The sequence below is a fragment of the Ascaphus truei genome, unplaced genomic scaffold (genome assembly GCF_040206685.1).
Source record: "Ascaphus truei isolate aAscTru1 unplaced genomic scaffold, aAscTru1.hap1 HAP1_SCAFFOLD_656, whole genome shotgun sequence".
In the NCBI taxonomy this organism is placed as follows: domain Eukaryota; kingdom Metazoa; phylum Chordata; class Amphibia; order Anura; family Ascaphidae; genus Ascaphus; species Ascaphus truei.
In genome coordinates, this window is record NW_027456989.1 from 55,293 (window position 1) to 74,393 (window position 19,101).

The window sequence follows — 19,101 nt, forward strand, 5'->3', positions numbered from 1 at the left end:
GAGAAAAGTGGGGAAACATAGAGAAATAATACAGAGAGAGGTCACGGGAGAGCGGAGAAAAGAGGGGAAACATCGAGAAATAATACAGAGAGAGGTCCCAGGAGAGCGGCAAAAAAAAGGGGAAACATCGAGAAATAATACAGAGAGAGGTCACGGGAGAGCGGCAAAAAGAGGGGAAACATCGGGAAATAATACAGAGAGAGGTCACGGGAGAGCGGAGAAAAGAGGGGAAACATCGAGAAATAATACAGAGAGAGGTCACGGGAGAGCGGAGAAAAGAGGGGAAACATCGAGAAATAATACAGAGAGAGGTCACGGGAGAGCGGCGAAAAGAGGGGAAACATCAGGAAATAATACAGAGAGAGGTCACGGGAGAGCGGCGAAAAGAGGGGAAACATCGAGAAATAATACAGAGAGAGGTCACGGGAGAGCGGCGAAAAGAGGGGAAACATCGAGAAATAATACAGAGAGAGGTCACGGGAGAGCGGCGAAAAGAGGGGAAACATCGGGAAATAATACAGAGAGAGGTCACGGGAGAGCGGCGAAAAGAGGGGAAACATCGAGAAATAATACAGAGAGAGGTCACGGGAGAGCGGCGAAAAGAGGGGAAACATCGGGAAATAATACAGAGAGAGGTCACGGGAGAGCGGCGAAAAGAGGGAAACATCGAGAAATAATACAGAGAGAGGTCACGGGAGAGCGGGGAAAAGAGGGGAAACATCGAGAAATAATACAGAGAGAGGTCACGGGAGAGCGGCGAAAAGAGGGGAAACATCGAGAAATAATACAGAGAGGTCACGGGAGAGCGGCGAAAAGAGGGGAAACATCGAGAAATAATACAGAGAGAGGTCACGGGAGAGCGGCGAAAAGAGGGGAAACATCGAGAAATAATACAGAGAGAGGTCCCGTGAGAGCGGCGAAAAGAGGGGAAACATCGAGAAATAATACAGAGAGAGGTCACGGGAGAGCGGCGAAAAGAGGGGAAACATCGAGAAATAATACAGAGAGAGGTCACGGGAGAGCGGCGAAAAGAGGGGAAACATCGAGAAATAATACAGAGAGAGGTCACGGGAGAGCGGCGAAAAGAGGGGAAACATGAGAAATAATACAGAGAGAGGTCACGGGAGAGCGGGGAAAAGAGGGGAAACATGAGAAATAAACAGAGAGAGGTCACGGGAGAGCGGCGAAAAGAGGGGAAACATCGAGAAATAAACAGAGAGAGGTCACGGGAGAGCGGCGAAAAGAGGGGAAACATCGAGAAATAATACAGAGAGAGGTCACGGGAGAGCGGCGAAAAGAGGGGAAACATCGAGAAATAATACAGAGAGAGGTCACGGGAGAGCGGCGAAAAGAGGGGAAACATCGAGAAATAAACAGAGAGAGGTCACGGGAGAGCGGAGAAAAGAGGGGAAACATCGAGAAATAATACAGAGAGAGGTCACGGGAGAGCGGCGAAAAGAGGGGAAACATCGAGAAATAAACAGAGAGAGGTCACGGGAGAGCGGCGAAAAGAGGGGAAACATCGAGAAATAAACAGAGAGAGGTCACGGGAGAGCGGCGAAAAGAGGGGAAACATCGAGAAATAAACAGAGAGAGGTCACGGGAGAGCGGCGAAAAGAGGGGAAACATCGAGAAATAATACAGAGAGAGGTCACGGGAGAGCGGCGAAAAGAGGGGAAACATCGAGAAATAATACAGAGAGAGGACACGGGAGAGCTGCGAAAAGAGGGGAAACATTGAGAAATAAACAGAGAGAGGTCACGGGAGAGCGGCGAAAAGAGGGGAAACATTGAGAAATAAACAGAGAGAGGTCACGGGAGAGCGGCGAAAAGAGGGGAAACATCGGGAAATAATACAGAGAGAGGTCACGGGAGAGCGGAGAAAAGAGGGGAAACATCGGGAAATAATACAGAGAGAGAGGTCACTGGAGAGCGGCGAAAAGAGGGGAAACATCGGGAAATAATACAGAGAGAGGTCACGGGAGAGCGGCGAAAAGAGGGGAAACATCGAGAAATAATACAGAGAGAGGTCACGGGAGAGTGGGGAAAAGAGGGGAAACATGAGAAATAAACAGAGAGAGGTCACGGGAGAGCGGCGAAAAGAGGGGAAACATCGAGAAATAAACAGAGAGAGGTCACGGGAGAGCGGCGAAAAGAGGGGAAACATCGAGAAATAATACAGAGAGAGGTCACGGGAGAGCGGCGAAAAGAGGGGAAACATCGAGAAATAATACAGAGAGAGGTCACGGGAGAGCGGCGAAAAGAGGGGAAACATCGAGAAATAATACAGAGAGAGGACACGGGAGAGCGGCGAAAAGAGGGGAAACATCGAGAAATAATACAGAGAGGTCACGGGAGAGCGGCGAAAAGAGGGGAAACATCGAGAAATAATACAGAGAGAGGTCACGGGAGAGCGGCGAAAAGAGGGGAAACATCGAGAAATAATACAGAGAGAGGTCACGGGAGAGCGGCGAAAAGAGGGGAAACATCGAGAAATAATACAGAGAGAGGTCACGGGAGAGCGGCGAAAAGAGGGGAAACTTCGAGAAATAAACAGAGAGAGGTCACGGGAGAGCGGCGAAAAGAGGGGAAACATCGAGAAATAAACAGAGAGGTCACGGGAGAGCGGCGAAAAGAGGGGAAACATCGAGAAATAATACAGAGAGAGGTCACGGGAGAGCGGCGAAAAGAGGGGAAACATCGAGAAATAAACAGAGAGAGGTCACGGGAGAGCGGCGAAAAGAGGGGAAACATCGAGAAATAATACAGAGAGAGGTCACGGGAGAGCAGCGAAAAGAGGGGAAACATCGAGAAATAATACAGAGAGAGGTCACGGGAGAGCGGCGAAAAGAGGGGAAACATCGAGAAATAATACAGAGAGAGGTCACGGGAGAGCGGCGAAAAGAGTGGAAACATCGGGAAATAATACAGAGAGAGGTCACGGGAGAGCGGCGAAAAGAGGGGAAACATCGAGAAATAATACAGAGAGAGGTCACGGGAGAGCGGCGAAAAGAGGGGAAACATCGAGAAATAATACAGAGAGAGGTCACGGGAGAGCGGCGAAAAGAGGGGAAACATCGAGAAATAATACAGAGAGAGGTCACGGGAGAGCAGCGAAAAGAGGGGAAACATCGAGAAATAATACAGAGAGAGGTCACGGGAGAGCGGCGAAAAGAGGGGAAACATCGAGAAATAATACAGAGAGAGGTCACGGGAGAGCGGGGAAAAGAGGGAAACATCGAGAAATAATACAGAGAGAGGTCACGGGAGAGCGGCGAAAAGAGGGGAAACATCGAGAAATAATACAGAGAGAGGTCACGGGAGAGCGGCGAAAAGAGGGGAAACAGAGAAATAATACAGAGAGAGGTCACGGGAGAGCGGCGAAAAGAGGGGAAACATGAGAAATAATACAGAGAGGTCACGGGAGAGCGGCGAAAAGAGGGGAAACATCGAGAAATAATACAGAGAGAGGTCACGGGAGAGCGGCGAAAAGAGGGGAAACATCGAGAAATAATACAGAGAGAGGTCACGGGAGAGCGGCGAAAAGAGGGGAAACAGAGAAATAATACAGAGAGAGGTCACGGGAGAGCGGCGAAAAGAGGGGAAACATGAGAAATAATACAGAGAGGTCACGGGAGAGCGGCGAAAAGAGGGGAAACATCGAGAAATAATACAGAGAGAGGTCACGGGAGAGCGGCGAAAAGAGGGGAAACATCGAGAAATAATACAGAGAGAGGTCACGGGAGAGCGGCGAAAAGAGGGGAAACATCGAGAAATAATACAGAGAGAGGTCACGGGAGAGCGGCGAAAAGAGGGGAAACATCGAGAAATAATACAGAGAGAGGTCACGGGAGAGCGGCGAAAAGAGGGGAAACATCGAGAAATAATACAGAGAGAGGTCACGGGAGAGCGGCGAAAAGAGGGGAAACATCGAGAAATAAACAGAGAGAGGTCACGGGAGAGCGGCGAAAAGAGGGGAAACATCGGGAAATAATACAGAGAGAGGTCACGGGAGAGCGGCGAAAAGAGGGGAAACATCGAGAAATAATACAGAGAGAGGTCACGGGAGAGCGGCGAAAAGAGGGGAAACATAGAGAAATAATACAGAGAGAGGTCACGGGAGAGCGGAGAAAAGAGGGGAAACATCGAGAAATAATACAGAGAGAGGTCACGGGAGAGCGGCGAAAAGAGGGGAAACATCGAGAAATAAACAGAGAGAGGTCACGGGAGAGCGGCGAAAAGAGGGGCAACATCGAGAAATAATACAGAGAGAGGTCACGGGAGAGCGGCGAAAAGAGGGGAAACATCGGGAAATAATACAGAGAGAGGTCACGGGAGAGCGGCGAAAAGAGGGGAAACATCGAGAAATAAACAGAGAGAGGTCACGGGAGAGCGGCGAAAAGAGGGGAAACATCGAGAAATAAACAGAGAGAGGTCACGGGAGAGCGGGGAAAAGAGGGGAAACATCGAGAAATAATACAGAGCGAGGTCACGGGAGAGCGGCGAAAAGAGGGGAAACATCGGGAAATAATACAGAGAGAGGTCACGGGAGAGCGGCGAAAAGAGGGGAAACATCGAGAAATAATACAGAGAGAGGTCACGGGAGAGCGGAGAAAAGAGGGGAAACATCGAGAAATAATACAGAGAGAGGTCACGGGAGAGCGGAGAAAAGAGGGGAAACATCGAGAAATAATACAGAGAGAGGTCACGGGAGAGCGGTGAAAAGAGGGGAAACATCGAGAAATAATACAGAGAGAGGTCACGGGAGAGCGGCGAAAAGAGGGGAAACATCGAGAAATAAACAGAGAGAGGTCACGGGAGAGCGGCGAAAAGAGGGGAAACATCGAGAAATAAACAGAGAGAGGTCACGGGAGAGCGGCGAAAAGAGGGGCAACATCGAGAAATAAACAGAGAGAGGTCACGGGAGAGCGGCGAAAAGAGGGGAAACATCGAGAAAGAATACAGAGAGAGGTCACGGGAGAGCGGCGAAAAGAGGGGAAACATCGAGAAAGAATACAGAGAGAGGTCACGGGAGAGCGGCGAAAAGAGGGGAAACATCGAGAAATAAACAGAGAGAGGTCACGGGAGAGCGGAGAAAAGAGGGGAAACATCGAGAAATAATACAGAGAGAGGTCACGGGAGAGCGGCGAAAAGAGGGGAAACATCGAGAAATAAACAGAGAGAGGTCACAGGAGAGCGGCGAAAAGAGGGGAAACATCGAGAAATAAACAGAGAGAGGTCACGGGAGAGCGGCGAAAAGAGGGGAAACATCGAGAAATAAACAGAGAGAGGTCACGGGAGAGCGGCGAAAAGAGGGGAAACATCGAGAAATAATACAGAGAGAGGTCACGGGAGAGCGGCGAAAAGAGGGGAAACATCGAGAAATAATACAGAGAGAGGTCACGGGAGAGCGGCGAAAAGAGGGGAAACATCGAGAAATAAACAGAGAGAGGTCACGGGAGAGCGGAGAAAAGAGGGGAAACATCGAGAAATAATACAGAGAGAGGTCACGGGAGAGCGGCGAAAAGAGGGGAAACATCGAGAAATAAACAGAGAGAGGTCACGGGAGAGCGGCGAAAAGAGGGGAAACATCGAGAAATAAACAGAGAGAGGTCACGGGAGAGCGGCGAAAAGAGGGGAAACATCGAGAAATAAACAGAGAGAGGTCACGGGAGAGCGGCGAAAAGAGGGGAAACATCGAGAAATAATACAGAGAGAGGTCACGGGAGAGCGGCGAAAAGAGGGGAAACATCGAGAAATAATACAGAGAGAGGTCACGGGAGAGCGGCGAAAAGAGGGCAAACATCGAGAAATAATACAGAGAGAGGACACGGGAGAGCGGCGAAAAGAGGGGAAACATTGAGAAATAAACAGAGAGAGGTCACGGGAGAGCGGCGAAAAGAGGGGAAACATCGAGAAATAATACAGACAGAGGTCACGGGAGAGCGGCGAAAAGAGGGGAAACATCGGGAAATAATACAGAGAGAGGTCACGGGAGAGCGGCGAAAAGAGGGGAAACATTGAGAAATAAACAGAGAGAGGTCACGGGAGAGCGGCGAAAAGAGGGGAAACATTGAGAAATAAACAGAGAGAGGTCACGGGAGAGCGGCGAAAAGAGGGGAAACATCGAGAAATAATACAGAGAGAAAGGTCACGGGAGAGCGGAGAAAAGAGGGGAAACATCGGGAAATAATACAGAGAGAGAGGTCACTGGAGAGCGGCGAAAAGAGGGGAAACATCGGGAAATAATACAGAGAGAGGTCACGGGAGAGCGGCGAAAAGAGGGGAAACATCGAGAAATAATACAGAGAGAGGTCACGGGAGAGCGGCGAAAAGAGGGGAAACATCGAGAAATAATACAGAGAGAGGTCACGGGAGAGCGGCGAAAAGAGGGAAACATCGAGAAATAATACAGAGAGAGGACACGGGAGAGCGGCGAAAAGAGGGGAAACATCGAGAAATAATACAGAGAGGTCACGGGAGAGCGGCGAAAAGAGGGGAAACATCGAGAAATAATACAGAGAGAGGTCACGGGAGAGCGGCGAAAAGAGGGGAAACATCGAGAAATAATACAGAGAGAGGTCACGGGAGAGCGGCGAAAAGAGGGGAAACATCGAGAAATAATACAGAGAGAGGTCACGGGAGAGCGGCGAAAAGAGGGGAAACTTCGAGAAATAAACAGAGAGGTCACGGGAGAGCGGCGAAAAGAGGGGAAACATCGAGAAATAATACAGAGAGAGGTCACGGGAGAGCGGAGAAAAGAGGGGAAACATCGAGAAATAATACAGAGAGAGGTCACGGGAGAGCGGAGAAAAGAGGGGAAACATCGAGAAATAATACAGAGAGAGGTCACGGGAGAGCGGCGAAAAGAGGGGAAACATCGAGAAATAAACAGAGAGAGGTCACGGGAGAGCGGGGAAAAGAGGGGAAACATCGAGAAATAATACAGAGAGGTCACGGGAGAGCCGCAAAAAGAGGGGAAACATCGGGAAATAATACAGAGAGAGGTCACGGGAGAGCGGCGAAAAGAGGGGAAACATCGGGAAATAATACAGAGAGAGGTCACGGGAGAGCGGCGAAAAGAGGGGAAACATCGAGAAATAATACAGAGAGGTCACGGGAGAGCGGAGAAAAGAGGGGAAACATCGGGAAATAAACAGAGAGAGGTCACGGGAGAGCGGCGAAAAGAGGGGAAACATCGAGAAATAAACAGAGAGAGGTCACGGGAGAGCGGCGAAAAGAGGGGAAACATCGAGAAATAATACAGAGAGAGGTCACGGGAGAGCGGCGAAAAGAGGGGAAACATCGAGAAATAAACAGAGAGAGGTCACGGGAGAGCGGCGAAAAGAGGGGAAACATCGAGAAATAATACAGAGAGAGGTCACGGGAGAGCGGCGAAAAGAGGGGAAACATCGAGAAATAATACAGAGAGAGGTCACGGGAGAGCGGCGAAAAGAGGGGAAACATCGAGAAATAATACAGAGAGAGGTCACGGGAGAGTGGGGAAACATGAGAAATAAACAGAGAGAGGTCACGGGAGAGCGGCGAAAAGAGGGGAAACATCGAGAAATAATACAGAGAGGTCACGGGAGAGCGGAGAAAAGAGGGGAAACATCGAGAAATAATACAGAGAGAGGTCACGGGAGAGCAGCGAAAAGAGGGGAAACATCGAGAAATAATACAGAGAGGTCACGGGAGAGCGGAGAAAAGAGGGGAAACATCGAGAAATAATACAGAGAGAGGTCACGGGAGAGCGGAGAAAAGAGGGGAAACATCGAGAAATAATACAGAGAGAGGTCACGGGAGAGCGGAGAAAAGAGGGGAAACATCGAGAAATAATACAGAGAGAGGTCACGGGAGAGCGGCGAAAAGAGGGAAACATCGAGAAATAAACAGAGAGAGGTCACGGGAGAGCGGAGAAAAGAGGGGAAACATCGAGAAATAAACAGAGAGAGGTCACGGGAGAGCGGCGAAAAGAGGGGAAACATCGAGAAATAAACAGAGAGAGGTCACGGGAGACCGGAGAAAAGAGGGGAAACATCGGGAAATAATACAGAGAGAGAGGTCACGGGAGAGCGGCGAAAAGAGGGGAAACATCGAGAAATAAACAGAGAGAGGTCACGGGAGAGCGGCGAAAAGAGGGAAACATCGAGAAATAATACAGAGAGAGAGGTCACGGGAGAGCGGCGAAAAGAGGGGAAACATCGGGAAATAATACAGAGAGAGGTCACGGGAGAGCGGCGAAAAGAGGGGAAACATCGAGAAATAATACAGAGAGAGGTCACGGGAGAGCGGGGAAAAGAGGGGAAACATGAGAAATAAACAGAGAGAGGTCACGGGAGAGCGGCGAAAAGAGGGGAAACATCGAGAAATAATACAGAGAGAGGACACGGGAGAGCGGCGAAAAGAGGGGAAACATCGAGAAATAATACAGAGAGGTCACGGGAGAGCGGCGAAAAGAGGGGAAACATCGAGAAATAATACAGAGAGAGGTCACGGGAGAGCGGCGAAAAGAGGGGAAACATCGGGAAATAATACAGAGAGAGGTCACGGGAGAGCGGCGAAAAGAGGGGAAACATCGAGAAATAATACAGAGAGAGGTCACGGGAGAGCGGCGAAAAGAGGGGAAACATCGAGACATAATACAGAGAGAGGTCACGGGAGAGCGGGGAAAAGAGGGGAAACATCGAGAAATAATACAGAGAGGTCACGGGAGAGCGGCGAAAAGAGGGGAAACATCGAGAAATAATACAGAGAGAGGTCACGGGAGAGCGTCGAAAAGAGGGGAAACATCGAGAAATAATACAGAGAGAGGTCACGGGAGAGCGGCGAAAAGAGGGGAAACATCGAGAAATAATACAGAGAGAGGTCACGGGAGAGCGGCGAAAAGAGGGGAAACATCGGGAAATAATACAGAGAGAGGTCACGGGAGAGCGGCGAAAAGAGGGGAAACATCGAGAAATAATACAGAGAGAGGTCACGGGAGAGTGGCGAAAAGAGGGGAAACATCGAGAAATAATACAGAGAGAGGTCACGGGAGAGCGGCGAAAAGAGGGGAAACATCGAGAAATAATACAGAGAGAGAGGTCACGGGAGAGCGGCGAAAAGAGGGGAAACATCGAGAAATAATACAGAGAGAGGTCACGGGAGAGCGGCGAAAAGAGGGGAACATCGAGAAATAATACAGAGAGAGGTCACGGGAGAGCGGCGAAAAGAGGGGAAACATCGGGAAATAATACAGAGAGAGGTCACGGGAGAGCGGCGAAAAGAGGGGAAACATCGAGAAATAATACAGAGAGAGGTCACGGGAGAGCGGGGAAAAGAGGGGAAACATCGAGAAATAATACAGAGAGGTCACGGGAGAGCGGCGAAAAGAGGGGAAACATCGAGAAATAATACAGAGAGAGGTCACGGGAGAGCGGCGAAAAGAGGGGAAACATCGAGAAATAATACAGAGAGAGGTCACGGGAGAGCGGAGAAAAGAGGGGAAACATCGGGAAATAATACAGAGAGAGGTCACGGGAGAGCGGCGAAAAGAGGGGAAACATCGAGAAATAAACAGAGAGAGAGGTCACGGGAGAGCGGCGAAAAGAGGGGAAACATCGGGAAATAATACAGAGAGAGGTCACGGGAGAGCGGCGAAAAGAGGGGAAACATCGGGAAATAATACAGAGAGAGAGGTCACGGGAGAGCGGCGAAAAGAGGGGAAACATCGAGAAATAAACAGAGAGAGGTCACGGGAGAGCGGCGAAAAGAGGGGAAACATCGAGAAATAAACAGAGAGAGGTCACGGGAGAGCGGGGAAAAGAGGGGAAACATCGAGAAATAAACAGAGAGAGGTCACGGGAGAGCGTCGAAAAGAGGGGAAACATCGAGAAATAATACAGAGAGAGGTCACGGGAGAGCGGCGAAAAGAGGGGAAACATCGAGAAATAATACAGAGAGAGGTCACGGGAGAGCGGCGAAAAGAGGGGAAACATCGAGAAATAATACAGAGAGAGGTCACGGGAGAGCGGGGAAAAGAGGGAAACATCGAGAAATAATACAGAGAGAGGTCACGGGAGAGCGGCGAAAAGAGGGGAAACATCGAGAAATAATACAGAGAGAGGTCACGGGAGAGCGGCGAAAAGAGGGGAAACATCGAGAAATAATACAGAGAGAGGTCACGGGAGAGCGGAGAAAAGAGGGGAAACATCGAGAAATAATACAGAGAGAGGTCACGGGAGAGCGGCGAAAAGAGGGGAAACATCGGGAAATAATACAGAGAGAGGTCACGGGAGAGCGGGGAAAAGAGGGGAAACATCGGGAAATAATACAGAGAGAGGTCACGGGAGAGCGGCGAAAAGAGGGGAAACATCGGGAAATAATACAGAGAGAGAGGTCACGGGAGAGCGGCGAAAAGAGGGGAAACATCGGGAAATAAACAGAGAGAGGTCACGGGAGAGCGGCGAAAAGAGGGGAAACATCGAGAAATAATACAGAGAGAGAGGTCACGGGAGAGCGGCGAAAAGAGGGGAAACATCGGGAAATAAACAGAGAGAGGTCACGGGAGAGCGGCGAAAAGAGGGGAAACATCGAGAAATAAACAGAGAGAGGTCACGGGAGAGCGTCGAAAAGAGGGGAAACATCGGGAAATAATACAGAGATAGAGGTCACGGGAGAGCGGCGAAAAGAGGGGAACATCGAGAAATAATACAGAGAGAGGTCACGGGAGAGCGGCGAAAAGAGGGGAACATCGAGAAATAATACAGAGAGAGGTCACGGGAGAGCGGCGAAAAGAGGGGAAACATCGAGAAATAATACAGAGAGAGGTCACGGGAGAGCGGCGAAAAGAGGGGAAACATCGAGAAATAATACAGAGAGAGGTCACGGGAGAGCGGCGAAAAGAGGGAAACATCGAGAAATAATACAGAGAGAGAGGTCACGGGAGAGCGGCGAAAAGAGGGGAAACATCGGGAAATAATACAGAGATAGAGGTCACGGGAGAGCGGCGAAAAGAGGGGAAACATCGAGAAATAATACAGAGAGAGGTTACGGGAGAGCGGCGAAAAGAGGGGAAACATCGAGAAATAATACAGAGAGAGGTCACGGGAGAGCGGCGAAAAGAGGGGAACATCGAGAAATAATACAGAGAGAGATCACGGGAGAGCGTCGAAAAGAGGGGAACATCGGGAAATAATACAGAGAGAGATCACGGGAGAGCGTCGAAAAGAGGGTAAACATCGAGAAATAATACAGAGAGAGATCACGGGAGAGCGTCGAAAAGAGGGGAACATCGGGAAATAATACAGAGAGAGATCACGGGAGAGCGTCGAAAAGAGGGGAAACATCGAGAAATAATACAGAGAGAGGTCACGGGAGAGCGGCGAAAAGAGGGGAAACATCGAGAAATAATACAGAGAGAGGTCACGGGAGAGCGGCGAAAAGAGGGGAAACATCGAGAAATAATACAGAGAGAGGTCACGGGAGAGCGGCGAAAAGAGGGGAAACATCGAGAAATAATACAGAGAGAGGTCACGGGAGAGCGGCGAAAAGAGGGGAAACATCGGGAAATAATACAGAGAGAGAGGTCACGGGAGAGCGGCGAAAAGAGGGGAAACATCGAGAAATAATACAGAGAGAGGTCACGGGAGAGCGGCGAAAAGAGGGGAAACATCGGGAAATAATACAGAGAGAGGTCACGGGAGAGCGGCGAAAAGAGGGGAAACATCGAGAAATAATACAGAGAGAGGTCACGGGAGAGCGGCGAAAAGAGGGGAAACATCGAGAAATAATACAGAGAGAGGTCACGGGAGAGCGGCGAAAAGAGGGGAAACATCGAGAAATAATACAGAGAGAGGTCACGGGAGAGCGGCGAAAAGAGGGGAAACATCGAGAAATAATACAGAGAGAGGTCACGGGAGAGCGGCGAAAAGAGGGGAAACATCGAGAAATAATACAGAGAGAGGTCACGGGAGAGCGGCGAAAAGAGGGAAACATCGAGAAATAATACAGAGAGAGGTCACGGGAGAGCGGCGAAAAGAGGGGAAACATCGGGAAATAATACAGAGAGAGGTCACGGGAGAGCGGCGAAAAGAGGGGAAACATCGGGAAATAATACAGAGAGAGGTCACGGGAGAGCGGCGAAAAGAGGGGAAACATCGAGAAATAATACAGAGAGAGGTCACGGGAGAGCGGCGAAAAGAGGGGAAACATCGAGAAATAATACAGAGAGAGGTCACGGGAGAGCGGCGAAAAGAGGGGAAACATCGAGAAATAATACAGAGAGAGGTCACGGGAGAGCGGCGAAAAGAGGGGAAACATCGAGAAATAATACAGAGAGAGGTCACGGGAGAGCGGCGAAAAGAGGGGAAACATCGGGAAATAATACAGAGAGAGGTCACGGGAGAGCGGCGAAAAGAGGGGAAACATCGAGAAATAATACAGAGAGAGAGGTCACGGGAGAGCGGCGAAAAGAGGGGAAACATCGAGAAATAAACAGAGAGAGGTCACGGGAGAGTGGCGAAAAGAGGGGAAACATCGAGAAATAAACAGAGAGAGGTCACGGGAGAGCGGCGAAAAGAGGGGAAACATCGAGAAATAATACAGAGAGAGGTCACGGGAGAGCGGCGAAAAGAGGGGAAACATCGGGAAATAATACAGAGAGAGGTCACGGGAGAGCGGCGAAAAGAGGGAAACATCGGGAAATAATACAGAGAGAGGTCACGGGAGAGCGGCGAAAAGAGGGGAAACATCGAGAAATAATACAGAGAGAGGTCACGGGAGAGCGGCGAAAAGAGGGGAAACATGAGAAATAATACAGAGAGAGGTCACGGGAGAGCGGCGAAAAGAGGGAAACATCGAGAAATAATACAGAGAGAGGTCACGGGAGAGCCGCGAAAAGAGGGGAAACATCGAGAAATAATACAGAGTGAAAAGATCTGCAGGGAAAGATTGACGCCCCCCCTTCAACCCACAAAGAAACAGGGGTGACCCCCCCTTCTACCTGCAGGGAAAGAGGGACGCCCCCCACAAGTCTCCCCCCCCCCTTTAGTTTGCATATATCTGTCCCCCAGCTTTTGTCTTTAAAAACGCTCCAAATGATTGAACACACTGAAGACCAAGACTGTACGGTTTCGGGGTAATGCCGGGAATATCCGAGCGCCGGGAATATCCGAGCGCCGGGAATATCCGAGCGCCGGGAATATGTGAGCGCCGGGAATATCCGAGCGCCGGGAATATCCGAGCGCCGGGAATATGTGAGCGCCGGGAATATCCGAGCGCCGGGAATATCCGAGCGCCGGGAATATCCGAGCGCCGGGAATATGTGAGCGCCGGGAATATGTGAGCGCCGGGAATATCCGAGCGCCGGGAATATCCGAGCGCCGGGAATATCCGAGCGCCGGGAATATCCGAGCGCCGGGAATATGTGAGCGCCGGGAATATCCGAGCGCCGGGAATATGTGAGCGCCGGGAATATCCGAGCGCCGGGAATATCCGAGCGCCGGGAATATCCGAGCGCCGGGAATATCCGAGCGCCGGGAATATCCGAGCGCCGGGAATATGTGAGCGCCGGGAATATGTGAGCGCCGGGAATATCCGAGCGCCGGGAATATCCGAGCGCCGGGAATATGTGAGCGCCGGGAATATGTGAGCGCCGGGAATATGTGAGCGCCGGGAATATCCGAGCGCCGGGAATATCCGAGCGCCGGGAATATCCGAGCGCCGGGAATATCCGAGCGCCGGGAATATCCGAGCGCCGGGAATATCTGAGCGCCGGGAATATCCGAGCGCCGGGAATATGCGAGCGCCGGGAATATCCGAGCGCCGGGAATATCCGAGCGCCGGGAATATCCGAGCGCCGGGAATATCCGAGCGCCGGGAATATCCGAGCGCCGGGAATATGTGAGCGCCGGGAATATCCGAGCGCCGGGAATATCCGAGCGCCGGGAATATGGGAGCGCCGGGAATATCCGAGCGCCGGGAATATCCGAGCGCCGGGAATATCCGAGCGCCGGGAATATCCGAGCGCCGGGAATATCCGAGCGCCGGGAATATCCGAGCGCCGGGAATATCCGAGCGCCGGGAATATGTGAGCGCCGGGAATATCCGAGCGCCGGGAATATGTGAGCGCCGGGAATATGTGAGCGCCGGGAATATGTGAGCGCCGGGAATATGTGAGCGCCGGGAATATCCGAGCGCCGGGAATATCTGAGCGCCGGGAATATCTGAGCGCCGGGAATATCTGAGCAGTTTGAATTTGAGAAAAATTAGCCAATTTCCACCGTTTTACAAATGTTTCATTTAACCCTTTGTGTGTTCCGTGTCCCAGGCACCACGTGTACACATCACGTCGGGGGGGGGGGGGGGGAGATTGCGTTCTGCGGAGGCGCGGCCACGTGATTGCGATATGCGAGCGTGCGGTCCTGACGGCACTCAAAGGGTTAACTCAATAAAAGCCCGGACCTGTAGTATTTGAAACATTTGTACATTGTGCCGCGCTCCGGTGACGCCGCGTTCGGGTGACGCCGTGCTCCGGTGACGCCGCGCACATAATAATAATAACAAATAATAATAATAATAATAAATGTGTCTCGGTGTTTCAGATAATTTTTTTTACATGGCACTACTGCCACCTAGTGTTCAACAGTGAGCAGCGCCCTGTGTGTATTAGTGAGCAGCGCCCTGTGTGTATTAGTAAGCAGCGTTCTGCGTGTATTAGTGAGCAGCGTCCTGCGTGTATTAGTAAGCAGCGTTTTGCGTGTATTAGTGAGCAGCGTCCTGCGTGTATTAGTGAGCAGCGCCCTGTGTGTATTAGTGAGCAGCGTCCTGTGTGTATTAGTGAGCAGCGTCCTGCGTGTATTAGTGAGCAGCGCTCTGCGTGTATTAGTGAGCAGCGTCCTGCGTGTATTAGTGAGCAGCGCCCTGCGTGTATTAGTGAGCAGCGCCCTGCGTGTATTAGTGAGCAGCGTTCTGCGTGCATTAGTGAGCAGCGCCCTGCGTGTATTAGTGAGCAGTGTCCTGTGTGTATTAGTAAGCAGCGTTCTGCGTGTATTAGTGAGCAGCGTCCTGCGTGTATTAGTAAGCAGCGTTCTGCGTGTATTAGTGAGCAGCGTCCTGCGTGTATTAGTAAGCAGCGTTCTGCGTGTATTAGTGAGCAGCGTCCTGCGTGTATTAGTGAGCAGCGCCCTGTGTGTATTAGTGAGCAGCGTCATGCGTGTATTAGTGAGCAGCGCCCTGCGTGTATTAGTGAGCAGCGCCCTGCGTGTATTAGTGAGCAGCGCCCTGCGTGTATTAGTGAGCAGCGCCCTGCGTGTATTAGTGAGCAGCGTCCTGCGTGCATTAGTGAGCAGCGTCCTGCGTGCATTAGTGAGCAGCGTCCTGCGTGCATTAGTGAGCAGCGTCCTGCGTGCATTAGTGAGCAGCGTCCTGCGTGCATTAGTGAGCAGCGTCCTGCGTGCATTAGTGAGCAGCGTCCTGCGTGCATTAGTGAGCAGCGTCCTGCGTGCATTAGTGAGCAGCGTCCTGCGTGCATTAGTGAGCAGCGTCCTGCGTGCATTAGTGAGCAGCGTCCTGCGTGTATTAGTGAGCAGCGTCCTGCGTGCGCTAGTGAGCCGTGTCTCGTGTGCGCTAGTGAGCCGTGTCTCGTGTGCGCTAGTGAGCCGTGTCTCGTGTGCGCTAGTGAGCCGTGTCTCTTGTGCGCTAGTGAGCCGTGTCTCGTGTGCGCTAGTGAGCCCTCTCTCGTGTGCGCTAGTGAGCCGTCTCTCGTGTGCGCTAGTGAGCCGTCTCTCGTGTGCGCTAGTGAGCCGTCTCTCGTGTGCGCTAGTGAGCCGTCTCTCGCGTGCGCTAGTGAGCCGTCTCTCGCGTGCGCTAGTGAGCCGTCTCTCGCGTGCGCTAGTGAGCCGTCTCTCGCGTGCGCTAGTGAGCCGTGTCTCGCGTGCGCTAGTGAGCCGTGTCTCGCGTGCGCTAGTGAGCCGTGTCTCGCGTGCGTTAGTGAGCCGTGTCTCGCGTGCGCTAGTGAGCCGTCTCTCGCGTGCGCTAGTGAGCCGTCTCTCGTGTGCGCTAGTGAGCCGTCTCTCGTGTGCGCTAGTGAGCCGTCTCTCGTGTGCGCTAGTGAGCCGTCTCTCGTGTGCGCTAGTGAGCCGTCTCTCGTGTGCGCTAGTGAGCCGTGTCTCGTGTGCGCTAGTGAGCCGTGTCTCGTGTGCGCTAGTGAGCCGTGTCTCGTGTGCGCTAGTGAGCCGTGTCTCGTGTGCGCTAGTGAGCCGTGTCTCGTGTGCGCTAGTGAGCCGTGTCTCGTGTGCGCTAGTGAGCCGTGTCTCGTGTGCGCTAGTGAGCCGTGTCTCGTGTGCGCTAGTGAGCCGTCTCGTGTGCGCTAGTGAGCCCTCTCGTTTGTGCTAGTGAGCCGTCTCTCGTGTGCGCTAGTGAGCCGTCTCGTGTGCGCTAGTGAGCCGTCTCTCGTGTGCGTTAGTGAGCCGTGTCTCGTGTGCGCTAGTGAGCCGTGTCTCGTGTGCGCTAGTGAGCCGTCTCTCGTGTGCGCTAGTGAGCCGTCTCTCGTGTGCGCTAGTGAGCCGTCTCGTGTGCGCTAGTGAGCCGTCTCTCATGTGCGCTAGTGAGCCGTGTCTCGTGTGCGCTAGTGAGCCGTCTCGTGTGCGCTAGTGAGCCATCTCTCATGTGCGCTAGTGAGCCGTCTCGTGTGCGTTAGTGAGCCGTCTCTCGTGTGCGCTAGTGAGCCGTGTCTCGTGTGCGCTAGTGAGCCGTGTCTCGTGTGCGCTAGTGAGCCGTGTCTCGTGTGCGCTAGTGAGCCGTCTCGTGTGTGCTAGTGAGCCGTCTCTCGTGTGCGCTAGTGAGCCGTCTCGTGTGCGTTAGTGAGCCGTCTCTCGTGTGCGCTAGTGAGCCGTCTCTCGTGTGCGCTAGTGAGCCGTCTCTCGTGTGCGCTAGTGAGCCGTCTCGTGTGCGTTAGTGAGCCGTCTCTCGTGTGCGTTAGTGAGCTGTGTCTCGTGTGCGCTAGTGAGCCGTCTCTCGTGTGTGCTAGTGAGCCGTCTCTCGTGTGCGCTAGTGAGCCGTGTCTCGTGTGCACTAGTGAGCCGTCTCTCGTGTGCGTTAGTGAGCCGTGTCTCGTGTGCACTAGTGAGCCGTGTCTCGTGTGCACTAGTGAGCCGTGTCTCGTGTGCACTAGTGAGCCGTGTCTCGTGTGCACTAGTGAGCCGTGGCTCGTGGCTCGTTATCTCGTACCTGTGCATGGTCCTCACTGCGCACGCTGGGAATAAGGGTGATGACCGCACAGATGGCTCCGGCTTCCACGGTGAGCGTCTCCTCCTCCGGGTACCTAACACAAGCAATCCCCGTTAGTGCTGTAACTCACGGAGTGCCACGGTGAGCGTCTCCTCCTCCGGGCACCTAACACAAGCAATCCCCGTTAGTGCTGTAACTCACGGAGTGCCACGGTGAGCGTCTCCTCCTCCGGGCACCTAACACAAGCAATCCCCGTTAGTGCTGTAACTCACGGAGTGCCACGGTGAGCGTCTCCTCCTCCGGGCACCTAACACAAGCAATCCCCGTTAGTGCTGTAACTCACGGAGTGCCACGGTTATTCGCAAACACGGCAGCGATGGCTCAGCGCGGGAGCAAATCGGCCCTTAGCATGTCGTTAGATTGTCAGCTCTTAGGGCTAGCGTCTCCTCTCCAGTTATATCTGTGTGTCCTGTGTTATATATCCACACGCACACAAGACAACACGCACACAAAACACACACACACACAAGACAACACGCAAACAAAACAACACGCACACAAGACACACACACAAGACACACACACAAGACACACACACGTGGTCAAAGTTACTTAGAAACAGTAGAGATGTGAGAGCGGCGTGGAAACGTGGAAACGTGGAAACGTGGAAACGTGGAAACGTGTTCCACACGGGAATCCCAAATACTCGGGGTTTTATATATTAATATTATTAGGTTTTTTTAATTTTACCCGAACCAGGTCCCCCCCAGAGCAGACCAAGTGTCCCCCAGAGCAGACGAGGGGTCCCCCCCAGAGCAGACCAAGGGTCCCCCCCAGAGCAGACCAAGGGTCCCCCAGAGCAGATGAGGGGTCCCCCCCAGAGCAGACCAGGAGTCCCCACCCAGAGCAGACCAAGGGTCCCCCCCAGAGCAGACCAAGGGTCCCCCAGAGCAGACGAGGGGTCCCCCCCAGAGCAGACCAGGAGTCCCCACCCAGAGCAGACGAGGAGTTAGCCGACATCCGGCGCGATACAAACATGGCCGTCGGGCTCGCGTATCCTCACACCCCCGCAGGGCTCGGGTACACACACCCCCGCAGGGCTCGGGTACCCACACCCCCCGCAGGGCTCGGGTATCCACACCCCCGCAGGGCTCGGGTACACACCCCCTGCAGGGCTCGGGTACACACACCCCCGCAGGGCTCGGGTACACACACCCCCGCAGGGCTCGGGTACACACACCCCTGCAGGGCTCGGGTACACACACCCCTGCAGGGCTCGGGTACACACACCCCCGCAGGGCTCGGGTACACACACCCCCGCAGGGCTCGGGTACACACACCCCTGCAGGGCTCGGGTACACACACCCCTGCAGGGCTCGGGTACACACACCCCCGCAGGGCTCGGGTACACACACCCCTGCAGGGCTCGGGTACACCCCCCCCCGCAGGGCTCGGGTACACACACCCCCCGCAGGGCTCGGGTACACACACCCCCGCAGGGCTCGGGTACCCACACCCCCCGCAGGGCTCGGGTACACCCCCCCCCGCAGGGCTCGGGTACCCACACCCCCCGCAGGGCTCGGGTACACACACCCCCGCAGGGCTCGGGTACACACACCCCCGCAGGGCTCGGGTACACACACCCTCGCGGGGCCCCGGACGTCGGAGATTATGGATGCCTCCGGGTCAATTAATTTACCGGCTCAGATGTAACGCCATTAACAGCGAAATTGCGGCTTTCACAATGAAAGTAACTATAGTTATATAACTATATAACTACACCGACTGCGCCAGAGAGAAAGATTATCTGTAACATGTGATATTTATGCTGAGGAAGAAGAAGCGGAGAGAAGATTCCGGACACAAATCAATGTTTCTCTCCCCGGAAAGT

At 52.9% G+C, this 19,101-nt stretch overlaps 1 protein-coding gene across 1 annotated transcript in view; it reads right to left on the reverse strand.

Moving 5' to 3' along the window:
* LOC142485863 (WD repeat- and FYVE domain-containing protein 4-like) overlaps positions 1–19,101 on the reverse strand; it is a gene marked incomplete at its 3' end in the record, with an annotated part of 167,128 nt that overhangs the window by 54,435 nt on the left and 93,592 nt on the right. Inside the window, exon 13 of the mRNA XM_075584575.1 lies at positions 17,211–17,304. Coding sequence (XP_075440690.1) covers positions 17,211–17,304 — 94 coding nt within the window. The remainder of the gene's footprint in view (positions 1–17,210; positions 17,305–19,101) is intronic.